General features: G+C 43.0%; 2 protein-coding genes across 2 annotated transcripts in view; one reads left to right on the top strand and one right to left on the bottom strand.

Moving 5' to 3' along the window:
• Positions 1-14,139, top strand: part of mafb (MAF bZIP transcription factor b) — a 52,975-nt gene extending 38,836 nt beyond the window's left edge. The window contains exon 3 of the mRNA XM_004553348.3: positions 8,278-14,139. The gene's annotated coding sequence lies outside the window, so the exon portion shown is untranslated. The remainder of the gene's footprint in view (positions 1-8,277) is intronic.
• wwox (WW domain containing oxidoreductase) overlaps positions 8,770-20,831 on the bottom strand; it is a 142,197-nt gene continuing 130,135 nt past the window's right edge. The window contains exon 9 of the mRNA XM_004553346.3: positions 8,770-9,587. Coding sequence (XP_004553403.1) covers positions 9,396-9,587 — 192 coding nt within the window. The 3' untranslated portion in view covers positions 8,770-9,395. The remainder of the gene's footprint in view (positions 9,588-20,831) is intronic.

Raw genomic sequence — 20,831 nt, 5'->3', positions numbered from 1 at the left:
CTCTGCCTACACACATTTGGATATTGTTATGATTTTACCGTGTTTGCATATATGAGCCTAATTTATTAGAATCAAACACCATCAAGATTATTTACAAGCAACTGCTGGTCTGCTGCCAATAAGCCCATTAAGTGCATTGTTGGAGAGTGGTTATATGATCAAATACACAATAGTAATTGTGAGTGGAGAGAGGCCAGAGTGATTCTCAATGAGGTGATTATCTGCGTGCAGGTTATTGTGCTATTTCAGCATGACATGTAAATCTGCATCGTTCCATCAATCACAGAGCCGGCTGTCAGCAGAGTGATGTGTGAAAATGACAATGACAACCCCAAAGGATGAAGATGGAAAAATCTGAATGACTAGTGCTCAAAAACGAATTCATTTTTATGTTTCAAAGAAAGACAAGAGTTTTCTATACTGGATACAAACTGGGTTCCAGTGTCTTTGTCCTTCTGTTGGCCATTTATTAGTACATCACAATGTAACTTGTAAAAATGCATGCAAAAAAAAAAAACGCTACGAAATACAGAAACACACCGACCAGCTGTGATGGCAATGCTTCAAGGGGGCAACAAACAAATGATATAACAATAGCTGAGACATGCTTGTTACTATGGCTGTTTTGGTGGTGTTGAGGTTATGTACATATTTGTTTTTCTTAGCTTTAATGGCATGATTCATATATTGGTTTAGTTTAAGTAGTTTTTTTATAGGGACAAGTCTGTTACATGAACCAGGCAGTATACCACAGCCTAAAGCAGTTTGCACTGCCCGATTGTCTCGCTTGTCTTTAAGAGCCATTTAACCCTTCCCTGGCGGGTCGCGGAGGGTGGGAGTGCCTACTGGGGTCAGCGGGGGAGCTGGCCCCAGGGAGGGGTTACCTGCCCCTCCCTTCCTTCCCTCCCCATCTCCAGCTGCCTCCCTCTTCCCGCTCCTCCACAACCACCCACACATGCAGGGCCTTGGAGTGGGGGTATGTCACCAGGGTGCAGAGGAGGCTACCCCCCCCTGTCCCCTTCTGGCTGCCTCTGCCTCAATTTTATCCCACAACTTAGACATTCACATTATTCACACTCTCATTACACATACATATAGGATCTTGGGGGTGGGCACAATCACGGAGTCCAAATCACCATCAGGGTGTATACCTCACCCCTGACGTCGTTGCCCACCTCTCAATTTTAAATACACTTAGTCATTGAGGGTTAGCAGGAGGGACTATGCGCTTACCTGCTGCTCCTTGGCAGGTAGCTCCATGCCCTCCTGGGTTTTAATTGCACCTTAGAACACATATGCATCAACACTACAATGAGCGGGTGGAGGGAGGTTTGGAGTCTTCTCCCACCCCCATTCTCTGCGGCCTGCTGGAGCGGGAGGGCTAGTAGGAGGAGTTGGCCGTCCGACTGCGGTCTGGGGTGTGGGGCCTCCCTGCTGCTGCGGAGTCGGGGTGGTCTGCCTCTCCCCACCGCAGGGAAAAGGGTAACACCACCTGGGTCTGGGTGCAATTCCCCCCTCCAGGGGCAAGGGTACCTAGACCCGGTTTGTAGAGTACGCTTGGGGAGTGTGATTGTGTGTACAGCGTCTCTTTATGTCTGTCTCCACGTTGGTTGAGTGTGGAGTGAGTGCATATGAGAGCATGAGGGTGGGAATGGATGTTTGTGTCTGTGTGTGCCTGTATGTCTGTGTCTATATGTCAGGTTGGGTATCAGACGCCACCTCTCTGGGGACACCTCAGGCCCTCCAAGGTTTGGAGGCCTATCTCCACCCACCACCACTTCCCCTGCCGGTGGCGGACTCCCTCAGGTGTCGGTGTGTTGGTGGTTCTTTGTATCTGGGGGTGGGCGTCCGGGTACACACCGGCTCACTCCTTGGCGGCCGCTTGTCGGGGCCTGGGGCCTGGGGCTCGCTCGGGCCCCTTTGGAGGTGGGGTGCCCCCGGCCTCTCGGCCTAGGGCTCGGTCACTCAGGCGCAGCTGGGGGCCGGCGGAGCTCACGGGCGCGTCACTGCAACTCCCCCTGACTTCTGCTCCGCGGCTGCTGGGCGAGCCCTCATCTGGGACTCTCCTCAGCTCTTACTGGGACAGTGGCGCGGCTGCCCCTCTGTTGGTCTTCCATGATCTCTTGTGTTCTGGGGGCCTCTGGATGTCTGGAGTTTTGATCTCCTCCATACCTGCTTCACACCCTGGAGGACGGGGCTGTGGCCCCCCCACACTCCCTAGCAGATCATTACATGGAGAAACCTTTGGAATGCAAGCATGCTGATCCACACAGGTATGCACACATGGGTATTCACAGAGAGCGGACTAAAGCTTTCTTGGCTGCTGCCTCAAAGCACACTGTGCGCTGTCTATCTTGCGTGCTGCACAATATCGTTTATTACTTAGTAAATACTGATATCTATGACTAGCTAGTTTATTGTGATGGTATGGTGCTTTGTTTTCTCTATTATTATGTTGCTCTTTGTTGTTTGCTGTCTCCTCTGTTTGTTTTTGTTTGTTTGTTTGTTTGTTTTTTTTCTCCATACAGGTGACCCAGGAGTTTTTTTTTTTGTCTCTCTTCCCCCCCCTTCTCACCGTCTCTTCTCCCCTTTGGTTTTCTTTCTTTCTCTCCCCCTCTCTCTCTCATTCATTCCCCCGTCCTATTTATTAAAAAAAAAAAAAAAAAAAAATGACAAAGGATGAACTGAAGCTCTGCCATCACGTAATGTCGCATACTGCTGTTTCTGATGTCATTTAGAAAAAAAAAAAAAAAAAAAAAAAAAAAAAAAAATAAGAGCCATTTAAAGATATGATATTTTTAAATGACCCCTGTGCTTATTTAATAGGTAACTAGTAAACAAATCAAGTAAATTATGCGGTTCCTAAGAGTAGCTAAAAAAGTAAAAGCCTGTTCCACAGTTAAATATGCAATAGTAAACGAGCTAATAATAATAATAATAAACCATTCCTAACAGCAATGAATAATACAAAAAAAAAATCAGTAACTTCCAAAAGTTGTATAGACTAATTATTAGTTTTAAAGTTTGTTGATTACAGTATGATGTTCATTTTGCAAATTATGGTCATACGTTGAGTAAAACACATTATATTGAAGTGGGGTATGCTTTAGGGTGGGGCTCCTCTAAGATTGACCACATGAGGAAAAAAAATATAAGCTCGGCTGTTCACAAATCAATGAGTGACATCACAGTGACTGTGACCATCTTTTATATACAGACTGTCACACTTTTTGTCTTTTTGTATTTTGGTGCTTTTGGTTTTTTTGACTGTTGTTGAGCTCAGCTTTCAGGGTTCTCATGCCCACCACTATAGTGCATTACATGTATTTAGCTACAAGGAGATATGAAGGTATTATTGGTGGAAGTCTGTAATATTGTTTTATTAGTCCTTGGATCACATAGTTTCTCGGCATGTGTGAGAAATGTTACCATTTAGAAGACTGCTAAAGAAAACGTTATAATAAAACAACATCTTTTTTTTCCTTTTCCTTTTTTGTTAAATAAACTAAAAGTTGTAAGAATAGTTAACCGGCTCCCAGCAACTTGAACAAACCTAATGTATTTTTCTTACCCATTTGGGTTTCCAAAAATATTTTGCACTGTTGAGCTGCTTCAGTCATATTCCCATGACTGTACACCAACAACAGGCACTCACACATACAAACACACACACAGCAAGTGAGAAAAAAGTGACATAAAGCAGGGGTCTGGGGCTAAGTAAGCAGTACACCAGGTTATGCGTCATTTACCGCGGCTCAATAACAACCTTTCTCTCTGCCCGACACACCTGGTCACACAAAATGACACATGCTGTCCTTTGAGAATGCTCACAGACACACACACTAAGCATATCTTTTTTCACCCCATGGCGGCCTTAACCAGACACATTACATCCCCACTCAACTATCTGCTCGTGACAGATGTATTTATGTAATGGTTTTGATAGGTATTGATCCACACGGCGGAGCCAGTTAAGAAAGCGAGAAAAATGAGATTTTAAAATCAACATGGCTGAGGGGGGTGTTTGGTGGAGATGATAGCTAAACAAGAAGATGAGTGACATGAGTGAGAGAGAAAAAAATCATGTCAAAAGTAAAGCGAGGAAAGTCGTGCCAGCGAAACCTTCAGAGGAAGACGCTCAGGTGGAAAGCGCTCACAAATTTGATTCACAAAAAGAAAGCTCTAAGAAACATGCACAGTGTCTCTGCAAGTGTGTGTGTGTGTTTGCAATGGCATGATCGTTCGTGTGTGTGTGTGTGTGTGTGTGTGTGTGTGTGTGTGTGTGTGTGTGTGTGTGTGTGTGTGTGTGTGTGTGTGTGTGTGTGTGTGTGTGTGTGTGTGAGTGTGACCTTGGCTTGGCCCGGTGGTAAAGTGGGGCGTCAAGAGAGTCAGTGTGTGAGCAGTCAAGCGTTCTCCCTCAGATTAGCAGGCTTTATTACTGCCACCAACCACTGGCCTGACAAATCCTCTTATTTCATTTTACCTTCCTCTACCTCTGCCTTGTTCTTTTCCTCTCACTCTTTTATTTCACCTAAAACCTCCTCCCTCTCTTTCCTTCCAGCCCTGCATACGCTAGCTTTGCATGCTTCACCTTGCACCTCTCCTGGCTCCCTCGCAAGTTTTCCCTCACAGCATAACAGCCCTATTTTCTATTTCCTCCCTCTTTTCTCCTCATTGTCTTTCCGTCTTCCGCACGGCTCTGCTGAAAGCTACACATTTCTTTTTCTACCTTTCTCCACTCCACCTCTTGCTCTGCTCCTCCCTCTATCTCCTTCCCACTCCCTGGCTCTCTATAGTGTGATGAATCTGTAGACAGGGGCTAATAATTGTACTTCAGCCCAAGTGCTCATTTTTCTTTGTGTTTGAAAGCTGTGACAGGCAGGAGCTCCTTTTTTTTTTTTTTTTTCCCTCCACCCCCCTGTCCCTTGTCTCCCCCTTTCTCTTTCCCTTTTCTTCCTATCCTCACACAATGGGTGAGTAAAATAACTCAGGGTTTACAAGGTCATGCTGTCTAGCGGTGAGGACTCGCTGGGGATTTGGGAGTGGAAGGATTTCCTCAAAGGTGCCGTGTTGAGACTTCAATAAAAAACAGAAAGTTATAGATTGCACGAGCAGATCTACAGGGGGAAATAAGTGCATTTGATAGTGAACAAGCTCAGTAAACTTGGATTCAAATGTTACCATGACTATGAGTCTTCATGGAAGAATAAATGATGAACTGAAGCATTGCCATGGATTAAAAACATCTACTTTTGCATGCATGTTACACATATTTTTTTAATCATTTAAAAGAGAACTCACCTTAAAATGCTCCACTTCCTGCCATATGTGGCAGCTGCATGATCTTTACAATGCATTATTTTAATAATAATAATAATGTGCCCAAAAAATAACTCTTTTTTTTACTGCTTTTTATTCATTTCATCTCAGAAATCAATGGTACAGTAATGGCATGAAGAGACTGGGGGAAAAAATGTCTGTTTTTGTAATACTGCAACAGAATTAAAGTATTTCTTTAAGAATCTGCAAACAAGACATAAAAAACATTTTGACAGGCAAATTTTTATATTAAAGTGGGCTAATTAAGTGGAAAGGAGCCTGGGGAAATAATCTTTTAATTTTAAAATATATATAATTTAAGACTCTATCAAAAAAGCAGCCTGCAAGCAATCCAAATCGTGAGATATTGAAAGAAAATCATATTTCCATTGACTCTGCTGTGGTACTTTATGAAAACTGATCATCAGTTTTCATCCTAATGCCATCCTCAAAAGAGAGAGATTAAAAGAGAGCAGTGGGGAGGGAGGATAACACAGAGTAAGACTTTATTGCCTGCTGTAGTTAGATGGTAAATTTCCTCCTGGCAGATATTTATTGGGTTAGTTGAGTCTAGAGAGAGCTTTAACATTGATTGTGATCATTAAATATATCCGCTCGAAATGGCAACATGGCATTCCTTCGGTCGATGGAGCCAATAGGAGCAGAACAAAGGCATAATCAAATCAATCCTCTCATAATTATTCTTTGAGAGGTGAAATTAATCACAAGAAGAAATAAAAACAATAATGGAAAATGAAATGATCAGTCGTAAACAATTACTGCCCAAATTGAAATGAACTCAGTGAAGGGGGAAAAAACTCAACTGTAAATCCGACTAATTAAAATAACATTCTAATGTATATCGGTTATTTGCTTTACACGGGCTTTCAGTTATTACATTGTTGGGTGTCGTTATTCTAAGAATTGGAATAAAGAGAAAAAGAAATGAAGGGAAACAGACTGTGACTGTGTGTGTGTGCGCGTCTGTGTGTGTCGAGCCTTAACTGTTGGGTCAAAGGATCAAGGTCCTCCTCTTGCGAGAGTCGTGCTTCTCCTTCTTCTCTGCTCGCTGAGAGGAAGTGTAGCATATTGATTAGCTATCAGATGATTCCGATAGGGCCCGATCGATAAGACTTTGCATGAAAGCCAGGCAGGACCCTCCCACTTCACTCAGGCACACACCCACTGATCTGCCACTGCAGTGCACACCCGCATACAAGTCTAGTTGTTTGTAATTCTCCTGAAGATTCTCCTTTGAGTTCTGAATCTGGCCCTTCTGTCAAAGGCTTTCTTATATGCTCAGCTTACATAGAATTGCGACTGATAGACTAAGCCTGCACTTTTAGTCGAGAGCGGCGATATCTGTAGGCCACAAATGGTCTATGTTACATGATCGCACGTGTATAAAGTGCTTTAGCTGGTGTCAGACTGTGATAATATAAAATTTGCAGCACTTCTGAGATGTATCAGTCAAACTGATGTGTTTCCAGCATACAGCCTTCATCATTAGTACCAGTTTCTTGATATATAGTCATAAACAGCATTATGGTTTTATTTTATTCTGAGTTTCTCCTCCAGCAGAGAGGTTGGGGAAAGCGAGCTAACATTACAGAAGTCCCAGGTGTAGAATTACACTCTTTAAGATCATTTCAGGAGGCTATAAGAGCCTACAATAACATAACTATTTGAACAAGTCAGAATCCCTTTGAATAAGATTATATTTCAGTAGTGGTGAAGTGTGAGAACAAGAAGTGAGACCTAATTTTTAGAGACCCAATAGAGCAAAAAAAAAAACCCAAACAATTTTAATAAACCACATATGAAGTCAACAAAGACAAAACAACGGAAAACATCAGGACAGACAAACTAAATCAAAATAAAACAGAGGGAAACTAAACAGCTGACGTGCTTAACACACTGGCGAGTACGTCTGCTCACGACTTGATCAGTCACACACTCGGGAAGGGAAAACGTCTCTCACAGAGGCTCATGTCAGCACATACACAAAATGCTCTGTAACTGATTGGCAAGTAGGCGAATTCTCATGTTTGCCAAAGTATGACCATGAAAGGGCCTGAGCCTTATCAGCACCATGGACAGCAGCTGGGAACATCCTTTATTAGTGTTCAACTCCTCGTCTGTTTATGACAGATTTCTGTATTTTTAGTTTTTTCAGACACAAACAATTTTTAAACACACGTTATTTATACCGTTTGTTCAATCTGATGCAAAATAAAGAGGCAAAAAGATTCTGGACAGTTTAATAAAATGTTGTTTTGCTTGCTGTACTGTGCATGCGGGTTGCTGACTGTTCCTGCTCTGTGTGTGTGTGTGCATGTGAGTGTTTGTACTGCATCTCTGTTCCAGGTGTGTGCAGTGCTGTGAAAGGACAGCGATAAGACACCTGTACTCTGGGTACAGAACAGATTATAACAGCAGTATCAGTTTCTGTGCAGGGCACAGCATGTTTCTGAATGTTCTGTCTGTTCCTGTGCTTTTTTTTTTTTTCTTCTCTTCAGTATGTCTGCCAGGAAGGGAAGAAAAGAAACAATACGTGAACAATGTGTGAGAGTAAATTATATTAAGTATAACTGTGGTGCTGTGTCATTCTGATGATTCTCTACAGAAGGAAACACAATGAGGATTCATGTGTGAGGGTGCTGGTCAAACGTACGATTGCATTGATTGATCTGTTCTTTGAATACATGATGAGTGCATTTCCTGTTCTGTCAGAGGGGAAAAAATACTGTAAAAACAGCTTTTAACTCTGTGATGTTCATACCTGGTTAGTACACTCTGGAAAACTGGAAACTGTCGTACTTAGACTTGTTGCGTACTTCTCAGCTCCCCACACAAATATCCCACCTAATGGTCTTCAGACTTCTATAGAAGGAATTCACATATTTCTGTACAACAGATTTTTATTGACTTGTTTCTCTTTGTGTGTGTTTTTTGCAGATATCATGACACTGGAATGCTGTTTCAAGACCAACCTACGGCATCCGGACTGCCATAAAGCACAATGTCTCAAAAGCGTCCCACCCCCTGTGGCTTCAGGGCAACCAATCCACAGCAAATCCAAAGCCGGAGTTCAATACTAAAGCGGATGATTTAAACAAAAAAAAAAAGGGAGAACTGAAGAAATTAAAGATCCTGGACTCTGTAAATAAAATTCTCCACCTTCTGTATTTGTCATTCAAATGGACAAAGATTAACCCGTAAATATCTCCAAATTGTAACTTACCAGAGCATAGATTGTCAATACTTAGGTTGAGTAAAATAGCAGAAAAAAATATGATGTCCACCCCCCTTTAGCACATGGCCAGAAATCAGGATGTTGTAAATACTGTACAGAAAACAAATAGGGACGTTGATAAGAAATATAAGTATTGCAAAATTGTGTACATAGCCATTAGAATCACACCTCTACTGGGTTTGTAATTCAATAAGTTTCACATGCCCATTACTATTTATTTCTTCTTGCCCAAAAAGATTTAGCACAACGATTAGCAAGCGCTCTGTATCAGAATAGGAAACATAAACACCAACATAGAACTAGACAAGAGGATATTGAACTTAATTGGGAAGACATTATATTTGCTGATAGCCCACTATTGCTGGAATCAGATGCATATGCCGTAGAGTGTATGCTTACTAGTTAAACCTTGTATTGTTATCAAAACAGGTCATTTGCATTTTGTTTACATCTAATTTAAGTAGACGTTTGAGAAAAAAAGGACTTTAGAGCTTAAAAAGATTACAGAGAGAAACAGACAAAGAACAAACTGTGACAGGTTCGGCTCAGATCTTCACCTTTCCCCCCACTCCCGGTTTTAAAATACTACAGCAGAGCTTAACTTCACTTAAACTTTAACTAATTCAATAGATTGTATATGAAATCCCCTCCTGTGCTGTATATTTAGTGTTTTAGACGCTGTAGTGATGTGACATATCCAGATGGGCTTCCATGGTTTGGCAGCTCTTACAGTTAGTCCACACCTAACGAAACATCAGCTGTTTCCTTTCTGATTCCTCTTTGGCTAGTTGCCCTCCTCTTCCTCTTCGTCTTCTGTCCATTAGAGGGCCTGTATGCCCACTGACCTCTCTGCGACCAGGCGCTCGCTCAGCTCCCACAGGCTCGTAGCACTGCTCGGATCCTGGGCCTGGGCGGATGTCTGGCAGCGGAAGCAGTTGTTGAAGTACATGCCACCCAGCCCTTCCAGCTCCGGTGCTACCGCACAGTACACTGTGGTGGCCGCCCCTTGTTGCTGTGGACAGACAAAAAAAAAATAAAAAAAGAAGAAGAAGAATCAGTGGACGAATCACGACGCTGAGACAGCAAGGCGGCGTCGGCCTGCAGGAGCAGACAAAATATGGAGAACTCGTCTAACGACACGCAGACTTTAGGATGTGTGCTGTATGGAGGAAAAGACAGAGGACATAAAGCAGACTCTGACCACATTCCTTTGTCCTCTGTGAGACCCACACACACATAGACAGACACACGCATACACACACAGACAAAAAGAGACAGCAGGACTGTGTCTACAGGGGGGGAAAAAAGACTCGTGCACACACCGTCTCTCCCCTCTCCCTGCATCCCGATGACTGGGTCATATAACTCCTTACTGTATATATATTTATATACATATATTTATTTATTTATTTCTCAGCCAGGTGTGTATAGGACATCTCGCTATGTGGGACCGTGTGAATGCTACAGATGTATAGACTCACAGAGGATAAGGCGGGAACAAAAATATTACACCAGCTCCTGTCTGGATGGGAGTCACCAGGGAAACTACAGCTCTGATGTGCGATGTGTGAACAGCAGGTTTCAATGCCATGATTATCAATATGTATATTTTTCACGTGATGTTTATTAATATTCAAGTGCTGGAAAATACAAGTACAACTAAGTATTTAAATCAAAAGTTTTTTGGTTGTTGCGTACAACACACAAACACGTCGCACGGTTTTCCCTCCAGTTCTTTCTCAGTAATTCTCTCAAGGCAAGTTTAAACCTGAAGATCACTCAGCCCGGAAAACTCACTCTGTTACACGTCGTCTCAAGCCGAGACGCGCTGTAAAAGTGAAACAGTATTTTTACGCAACCTGCTAAGTTCTCTAATACACCCCATCCCATCAGTCAGTAATTAGCAAGGATATTCACGGAGAGAGATTTCTGTGACATTTGAAAATGAAAGCTGAAACTGCGGCAGAATAAACACGTCAGAGAGAATTACACACATAACCCGACCGCTCAAAGAGGGATCTTTCATGCTGCAGCTCCGGCTAAAAGCTGCTGTGACAGCTTCCCTGCAAACTCCAGGGCTGGAGACGACTTCTATGCGGCCACATGAAATGGCTCGCCTCTTTATCTCCTGATGTGAGGGAGCGAGAGTGAGACGGGGGTGGGGGCAGAAAGAATGAGAGGGAACACTGATGTGATGACTGAAGGCTAGTGTTTAGCACAGAGCACTGGCACACACTGAGACAACCACGTATATGCAGTAGTCAAACGCGGGCAACACACACAAACGTACACACATGCGTAATAGAGGCACATTACAGGCCAACTGTTTGAACAGATTCCCAAAGCACAGGCCAGCACACTAAAAGTGGCAAGATCCTATGTCATCTAAAGCTTTCACAGCCTAGTACAAAAATATGCACCAAAATGCAAATGCTACGAACACAAAAACACACACGCATAAAGCAGATTCCAGGAAATGTTTCTCTCATCGACACACGCAAACCAAAACGGGCACCCACACACAACTCCCTCTAAGCTCTGAGTAAAGTTCCACCAGGAGGAGCCCTGGTGTGTAACGTCGCAGAAGCAGATTGAGCGTGTTTGAAGTGCTCCGTGATGAGAGAGCTCGTAAACAGCAGATGAAAAAGGCAGCATCTCTCTGTGTGCCGCTGTCTGTCTCACCTGCCAGTGAGGCGATAACTTCATCCACATCACATGTCGCCATATCAAAGACCGACAAATGCCAAGCAGTGTCTCTGAGTTGCAGGTTCACACGCACTCAGTTCAACTCATCTCTCTCACTTAGGGCATCTGATTTAGCTCGCCTGAAAGCCAAATGCCTTTTAAACTTCACTGAAGATTTCAGCGCCGCCGGCTCTGACTCCCTGACACCACCTTGAACTTGGCTGACTTTCAGACAAGTTTGTTTGCGTCCAATTACCAGACAGTTGGGTTTAAATATTGATATAAAAAAAAACAACTTTCATGTTCAGAATCCAGATTTATGTGGCTGAAATCTGAAAGGTATTTCTATTCTTTAGAAAAAGCTTCTCTGCTGGCTGCCACGCATGCAGTTAGTGACAAACGGAGCAGTACATGGGCTGTTTGTGCGGTGTGCCCAGCAATGTGCTATCTTATTGGTGTTTAGCTCATCCCCCTCGCCACTTGACCTTGTGACCTCTGTAAAAGATAAGGCTGATGAGATTAGGCATTAACATGCTCAACCACCCACCACAGCCATTTATCACTGTGTGTGTGCGCGTGTGTGTGTTTGCAGATACCAGGCAAGTAGGTGGCGGGCAAGGATTTCGCTACACTTACAGTTACACGCTGCCTGAACACAAGAGCGTATCTGCGCACAAGCACGAACAGATACACATATGAACAACCCGCACGGAAGGTAATGTCACTAAACCAGTGTGCATCGAACACATCTGTGCCGTCCAAAGATGATTTCTAATCCGAGTTAAACTGTAGATTAAGTCTGTAAATTAAGCTGTCTACAAAATGATGGGTGTGTGTCTTTCTATACTGTGCACCTTAATGTGAAGCATTACCTTGACTACAGTAGTTTTATTATCAGAGACATCTATGGTACCCAGAGCTACGACGTCTGCCCAGAGAAGCTGACTTGACACTGACTTAAGCTCCAAAAAATAAGACTTGTCCTTGGATACTCTTTCGGAATTGGCCTCTTCAGGCATTTTAGTCCAAAAAATAAAAAGTGAGACAAGTATAGGAATGCAGTTACAAATCTAACTTTAAATGCTTTGAGAGGGAAACTCTTTAAATCCTTTAGACGACCATCTTGCAATTCCACTTTAGACTTAAGCATGACTTCTTTGGATGACTTCAGACTTCACTTTCACATTCCCCAAAACAAAACTAGCTCTGTTACCACCACACTGATTCTAGGAGGGAGGGAGGGAGGGAGAGAGGAAGGGGACAGACAAGGAGGATCCAAACCAACCAAAACATCTCCAAACCGAAAATTTTTCTCTATGCTAAAAATAAAATGCAAAGATCTCAGCAATATGATAAACCAATGCCAAGTGCAGAAGCAGGTTTTATAGATTACGTGTGTGTAGATCTTCCTTTGTGGGTAATAAAAATAAACATAAACACTGAGGAAAGACTTACAAAACACCCTGCAATAAGCTGACTGCTGATAAGTGGCAATAAGCCTGTACTTAGCCTGGGATTCAACACTACGGTTCTGGAACTGCTCTGGGACCAGATCCAAGTCTTCCAATCTCAGCATTGACTCAATACCCAAGGACCTCATGGACTTGCAATAGAAATGTCCTTGTATAGTGTTACGCAATAACCCGTTGTTGAGAACATCTTACTGAGCGTATCAAAAGCAAAAAGGGTACGTGGGGGAGATGTGATGTTGAATTAACAGTATTGTTACTTTGCCGTGTTCTGTTTTGTGTCTTCATCGTCCGAGTTGTATAAGCTTTCTCTGACCCTGTGCATGTGACCCTTTGACCCCCACATCTGTAGTTACGTCATTGACCTCTCCCTCTGACCTGGATGTAAATAACCCAGTACTGTAGAGCAGTCTGTTTTTGGCCCATCCCTGTACATACAAACCTGTAAATACTAATGGCTATGCATGCTGAACACCTAGCAATTCTTTCAGGTACTTTTATAATCCCCAAATTCTCATATGGCATGTGCTATAAAAAATAATATAAAAAAGTAGAAAAAGTAAAAGATTCAAATAAAAAAAAGTTTAAAATAAATGCGTTGGTAATATTGTCAGGCAATATCCTCTCTTGGACAGTGTGTGTAGAGTCTTCCTGTTTTCTTACTCCTGTGGGTGGTTCTCTCCCTTTGCCTGTCCTGTGTTTCTGCTCACCATCTGTGTCAGTTGTTGTCAGTTGGCATTTGTACAGCAGCGAGGGTTGAGGCAGAGAATAGAAGAGAGGAGGAGTGTCCACCAGCTGACCTCTGTGATGGCACTCCAATTCAGCAGCAGTGCTAAGTTTTGGCAAAGCGCTTTGCACCTGGGACACAATTTAAAAAGTTTGTGCCTGGCCCGAAGCACACATACTGTACAGCATACTGTAAATCAGTGTTTGCAGTGTGAAGGCCCTCTATATATGTGCAAAGGTACAAATTTTTTTTTCCTAAGTTTAATAATCTGGAGAACCTACTATTTTTAGCCCATTTTAGACAGTCGCATTTTAGGAAAACTGACATGTTTTCTGTCCTCATTTGTAACTAGTAAAACATCTGGATTCTAAAGACAAGTACTTTGAGAAAAGTCGTTTTTAACCATCCAGTGTCATAAGGCTACGGCACTCAATTGGAAAAGTATTTCCTGGCTTGTAGTCTTAGTAAAGAGGAGGAGTGCAGTTTTTGCCTCAGCCCTCTGCCACGCCTCGTGGAGTAACTATCCTGAAAAGTGGGACTCCAAACTGATTGTGATTCTGTTCCAGGAATGTTTTTCTTTTTTTTCCACCCTGAACCTGTGATGTTTAAAATAGATGGAGGTGTCTGATTTTTAATCTGTGCTAAAGATATTTTACATTTAATAAATAACCATTGAAATCAAAGCTTGGTTTTTGTGCAGTTTATGTGTGTACGACGGTGTGCGTTCAGAGCCATCTTTGCCCTCAGCTGTAGTAACCTCTGCGAGCTGACAGCTCAGCTGAGCGTGCCCGGCCCAGCTGTAGAGGGAATCCTGGGTAATGCGGTCCCCACAGATAAACAAGCTGCCCTTCTATTCAGCTTGAGCACTCAACCAAGATGAGAAGAGATTAGCACCTAAAACACCCCAGTGCACACTTCAGAAAGCACCCTGACACTCACAACCATGAATCCGAGGTGGCCTCCGTCACCCTGACTGAGGTAACGTTAGATAACCAAAAGTCAAAAGTGCTCTGTTCTTTAAAAAAAAAAAACATAAAGAAAACTCTATTATGTATAAACTGAGAGCCTGGTTAGATCCCCAGAGAAGATCAGATCTTCGCATCATGGTTCGTTCCAGTGACTAGTGTACTTCTGGTCATCTGTATGCACTAAACGCTATTTCATAATGTCGATTAGCGCACAGGCTGATGGCTAATACTCACCTACAGGCATCGTGCTCCCCTGAGGGGCATTAAGGATTGGATGGAGGGACCGGCTTCCCCCCTCCCTGCTTCACATTCCCTTCCTTTATCCTACCTCCTCATTCTCTGTGTCTATCTGCCTTACCCCCTGCTTCTTTCTCAGCCCTATCTTCTCCATCAACCGTGTGTAGATCCTTATTCCCCTGCAACTTCATCCTCCTCCATCCCCATAACTCACTGAAGTGGGCGTACAGACCCACTGTAACTGAGGCCTCACGGGTAAATGGTCATAGTAGGACCTCTTGGAGGTAAAAGGATCTCTTTCCCTGGAGCCCTGAATCACAGATGAGCACTGTCAACGGTCTTTCTTTCTGTAATACAGTGAAGCATGTGAAGGCAAACAGAAAAAGGAGCAGAGGGGTAAACTGCAGGAGTGACAGAACACAACACAAAGCGCAGCAAAACCCCCAATGCCTCTGCACTATTTCTCTCTCCTTTTTCTCCACGGCCCTCCCTTTACCCCTTTTGCGCCAGATAAGATCAACCAAGTGTCAGTCATCAACAGCCTCCTGTCACACAGTGATTGTTCAACTGTTATATGCTTGTGTAAATGTGCAGTCCAACGCGACATCGCTGCATACATTTAATGCTCCCATGTTCAAGGGAACAATAGAAGAGGAGGTAAGAAACGAAGTGCAGGGAATGCAAAGGACAAGGAGGGGAGGGGAGGGCATAAAGAAGTAAGGAGAGACCGGTATGAGTAGGAAACGAAGCAGGAGGAGGAGATGAAGGAGCTAGGACACAATGCATCCAAGGGGAAAACGACGGGGAGTCAGAAGGACTTGCGCAGCGACTGTGAAACTATCTCATTTTTATCTTGTGAGAGGACTTCCAAAGTGATCCGCACAACCTAATTATTTTCCCCTAATAAAAGCAACATATGCTAAGACAATAAAAGGCCTTATTGGACACCTATTCATTAAAAAGGAGCAGTAAAAGGTGTAGGACTCTGGCGCAGGGATTAGCTTTTAACAGGGTTTTTCTCTGGCTCGAAATAGCCTTAGTCTTCCTTTAGCATGTCCATATGGGTGCATTGCCCACCATAAAAAAATCTGAATTATACATGAAGAGGCCTGGCCGCTTTATTGGCTGTGATCTTCCTTTTCACTCTCACCTAATTGCATCAGTGCATGATACCTGCAACTCTGGACTCAATCCCTCTGTGATTTCGCCTACTGCACATGAGTGCGACAAGGCATGCAGATGCACTTTAATGTGAGGAACTGCGCAGAAATAAAGTACATATAGCTAAAGACAACCAGCCAGATAAGCTGTAATTCACACAAGTTTGTTAAGTTGGTAATAAGTTAGTTGGCATAACGCATGCTAGTGAGTCACGTCTGACAGTTTGACACAGTGAAGCCATAATTCCATATGGTCAACGTACTGTAAGTGTCAGTATGTTTCTATTATGAGCAGAGCAATGCTGTCTGTCCGTATGTGATTGTGTGATGAGCTGGTGTAACAGGGCCACACACAGGTGTGTGTATGCTCACCTTCCCACTGATGCACCAGCTAATTGGTCTCCTGCGGCAACCTGACATATTCACACACTCCAACGCACGCACACATACACGCAATGTAGCTTGCAATAGTCATACTCACGTGTGAACTGACTGTGCAAATGCGCACATGTGTGTGAACACAACTATGCATGTGTCTACATTCACAGGCAGCCTGCAGAGTGGACCTCCACATCAACTCATTATCACAGTGCTGACTGAGTGAAGAATGACACCTGAGCAGATACTGCTTATAATGTACGCTCTCCTGCTTAAAAGTACAGCAAAAGAAAATGAAAACCACAGACTACAACACTATACGGTAAAACATACAAGTCAAGATACTCCTCAACAAAAAGAAGGCAACTGCCCTCTAACACATAAAAGACAATGCAAGCCAGTAGCAGCAGCTAATTTTCCAGTCATCCCTAAAATCCAGTACGACAACACAGAAATCCCAAATCTTACTGTAACAGTGTTCTGTGTTGTCGTGTTTGTTTATCCTTCGAATCAAAATGAGAATTAGAATACTTGAATATTCCCTGATTCTGAGTCCAAATATTATGTTATCTTGCTGTCAAACTCGAATTAACCTTAAATCTCCTTCGACTGTGGCTTAAAGAAAAATCATCTGGACCTATTGTCTGTCTTGTTCAGTTAGTCATTTCCTCTAACCGATTCTCCAACCACCCCCTTCCCTTGTGGTGGAGGTAGAGAGAGAGGGATGTTCTGTTTTAAATAAGAAGGCAGCACTGGCCCATTAAACTCTGATAGTAATGATATTAATTTGGCAGGAACGTGTCATTTTCACAGGAGAGCAACTAGCTGAACTGTCATTATACACACACACACACACACACACACACACACACACACACAGGGAAAGCATTGTCTCATTCACACTGTGTCTGCACACACACACACACACACACACACACGTGCACAAACTCCTCCTGTGTGTCTCACACACACACACACACACACACACACACACACACACACACACACACACACACACACACACACACACACAAACCAAGAACATGTCACAGGAGAGCAGCTAGCAGTAACATTATGAGAGAGTCAGAGAGATCTGCTAATGGGATAGATTAGCGTGCCCTTGGTCACAACGGCTACAATTGAGCAACTGGAGCTGTGACTTATATCCATGTCCCCCATCGACTCCATGCACCCTCTTTACTCTTACACTTTCCTCATTTTCTCATCCACTGATGACTTCTTCATCTTCTTTTTTTCTTCCTTGTCTTCTTCTTTTTCATCCTTCCCGTTCCCGTTCTTCTTCTTCTACTTCCTCCTCTTTTTCCTCTCTCAGCTTCACATTTTACTCGGCCTACTTTGCATTCCCGGGTTCACGAGGTTCATGGAGTTCATGACCGCCTAGCGGAAACTTGTCAAACACAAAGGCTGCAGTGTCTAGGGAAGAATGGCAGAGGTGTTTGTGTTGCAACCTGACTGAAAAGCATGAGATATTATCAAAATTGTCTTATTGCATTAATGATTTTGCTAATTGAGCATAATGAGCACAGAGGGATGGCAATCTTTAAGTGTTAGCAGTGTGCCACTCTCTCGACCCATCAGCCTGTCTGATGAATTGGCTTTTGAGGACAAAGGTCACTTTTGGGGGGGGCTTCTGGTAGCCATGATACCTGATATCCCCTGCAATACTTCCTGTTCAGTCTATTGGTCATTGTTGGCAAAATAAAAATTAAATTAAATTAAAAAGTTGATGCTAGCTGATGGTTTCAAGGCTGTTTTTTTTTTTTTAATGTAATCATGCTTTTACTGTCTTATCGGTCAGTAGAAGACGGACTAGAATCAGAGTATAAACAGAAACTGGAAAGCGTCTGGTACCCAGAAGCAAACACAGAGAAGCTGCACTTTTCTTGGAAAAGGATGGCAGTGTTGTTTGTATTGTAACCAGGCTGAGAAATAGGGACACACAGCAAAATTTAAAAAGGCATCATTTTTAAGGAAGCCTCGTGACTACAGAGGAGCTTACTAATCAGCGTGCGAATTACATTGCTGGGTATCTTGAAGTGTTAGCCATTTAGTGAATGAGAAGCTATCACAATCTACAATATTACATTCAAATACTTTATTATTATTACATGGCAATTATTACTGATAGTATTCATCTTCTCCTCATTTGATGGGCTTTTATTCAAAAAACAAAATATGTGGAAGTTTTATCTGTGAATACTCTACATGCATTCACTGGATACTTTATTAGTACAGCTCTTCAAGGGGGGAGAAAAGTGATTTTGACTTTAAATGTGGTAGAGTTGTTGCTGCCAGACAGACTGCTATGAGTATTTCAGAAATTGCGGATCTACTGAGATTTTTCCACAATCATCTCCAGGGTTTACAAAAAGAGAGACTCTGAAAACTTCACCTGGTCTAATGACTCCTGATTTCTTCTGGAACACTGCGAACACTATAGCCTACCTGTGTATTCTCGTGGACCACGTCCATCACTTTCTGACCACAGTGTATCCCTCCTCTGAAACAGAGCTCAAATCATTTCAGACGTGTTTCATTAATGTTACAGTCAGGTCACTGTACTCAAGTGACCACCTCGGTCAACAGATCTCAATTCAATGGAGCACCTTTGCGATGTGGTGGAACTGGAGAGTCAATTTGCAGATGTGCAGCTGACAAATATGCAGCAACTGTGTGAAGCTGCCATTTCAACATGTTTGAATATTTGCAGCACGTTGTTGAATCCACGCCACAAAGAATTAAAGCAGTTCTGAAGCTAAAAGGGGTTCAATTCAGTGCTGGCAAGGTGTACCTAATGAAGTGGTTGGTGAGTATTTATGCTTTTATAGCAGCGCAAGCCTACAATCATTCTGCAGCAGCTAAGCAGACCTGTCCAGCACCTGTCTCGATAACACCGCTAAATATACTCTCTCTCTCACACACACTTTTTTGCACACACACACAACCACAGAGTGTCTGGAACACACAGGTCAGGCACACATGCCTGCATACACTCAAACACGCAGTGACCCTTAAAGCAGCAAACACACTACAGAGGGATTGTGTGTGCATTGTGCTACTTAAAAGAATCATATTTACCTATTTTTACTGGTATGTTGATCCATGTGCATGGGTGTGTGTTTGTAAGGCAGGGTGAGAGTGTGCATGTGTGCATGCCAATATGTTCTTGAGAGAGAGACAGAGAGTGTGTGTATGTGTGTGTGGGTGCCTTCTGCGTGTCCACGCTGACCCCATCTCGGCACTCCTGACCGGTTGAATGCAGGCTGCATAAATTAGTGCTGATGCTCTGCGATGTAATTATGCTGCTGTCAGGATGGCCCCTCTACTCAAATTCATTTTAATAAAGTTGGTCTCCAAGGTTACCAACCCGGGGTCACCTTCGGTGTCATTCCCTATGGATCGCATTCTGAAAGTCTCAGGCCGGAGTACAGTAACACCTTCACACTCGTGGCCCCAGCATCACAACACAAACACACCTCTCACTGAATCGCTCAGGGCAGAGAAAGACAGGAAGCAGAGAATAAGAAAGAGGAAACAAGAAGCGCAGAAGAGACAAAGAGGAGGATCAAAGTGTAGTAATGTCATATAGAAAATACAAGGAACACAGAGGGAGGGTTGTAGGCTGAAATGAGTAGGTGGGAGCGTGAAGGAATAAAAATGAGATGAAAGGAATAAAAGGAGAGAAGGGACAAGGGTAGAGGGACAAGGAGAGGGCAAGGGAGTGTCTCTCTTGGGCAGATGGCGGGGTGTATTCTCATTTGTCCTGTTACGGTGTGTGTGTGCCAACACTAACCTCCAGGGCAGCACAGAACACGCTCTCAATTAGCCAACAACACAGACTTGCACATACAGCCAGGAGAGAGGGAGGCACAGCTTTGTCTTGACACAAGAAATAGTTAAACATACAGAAACAGTGGACACAGCTACAACAGCAGCCCATCGAGAACCCACATAAATTAAACATATTTCTAATTACCTCAAACGCCATTTTATCATTAACATAATAGTCTGAGTATGATCTGTTTTCTCTTAGCTTATGAGAGAAGACGATGATGCACCATTTGCAGTACAAAAGAAGTGGACGCATTTTGAAATTCAGTGCTGGAGAAATTCACAGATATCCTCTGAGGCTGTAACTATATATTAATTATCATAATATAATTTGGTTTTCATTGTAGATTGTTATTTCATCCTCATATTTCAAAATCATCATTTGCTGAGTTGTTCTTCTTCTACAATGATATTAATTCGAAAGGTTATTAACGTACACACATTTATGTTTAAGCTGTGTACAAAGACCAGTAACAATAATAATTGTGTCAGTTTAATTTTATAGTAGCAAAGAGATAAGGTGAATATAGTTTTGCTGCCACGCTCTGTATTATTAGCTTTTACCATCTCTGTTTGACGTTGTATGAGAATATTGACACTTCAGTGAGAGACTGGCCACGTTCACACAAACACTCTCCCTGCACTTTCATACACTGTGTGAGATGGTGTAACCTAGCAGTGTGGGCCGGGGTGACTTTGACTGCCTGTTTAATAGTTACAGCATCACGCTTTGTTAGCTGCAGGTAATTTATGGTTGAACTGGCCTGATAGTCTGATACG

The sequence above is a fragment of the Maylandia zebra genome, linkage group LG7 (genome assembly GCF_041146795.1).
Source record: "Maylandia zebra isolate NMK-2024a linkage group LG7, Mzebra_GT3a, whole genome shotgun sequence".
Taxonomy (NCBI): domain Eukaryota; kingdom Metazoa; phylum Chordata; class Actinopteri; order Cichliformes; family Cichlidae; genus Maylandia; species Maylandia zebra.
The sequence above is the reverse complement of the archived record's forward strand: the minus strand, read 5'-3'. Positions and strand labels throughout refer to the sequence as shown.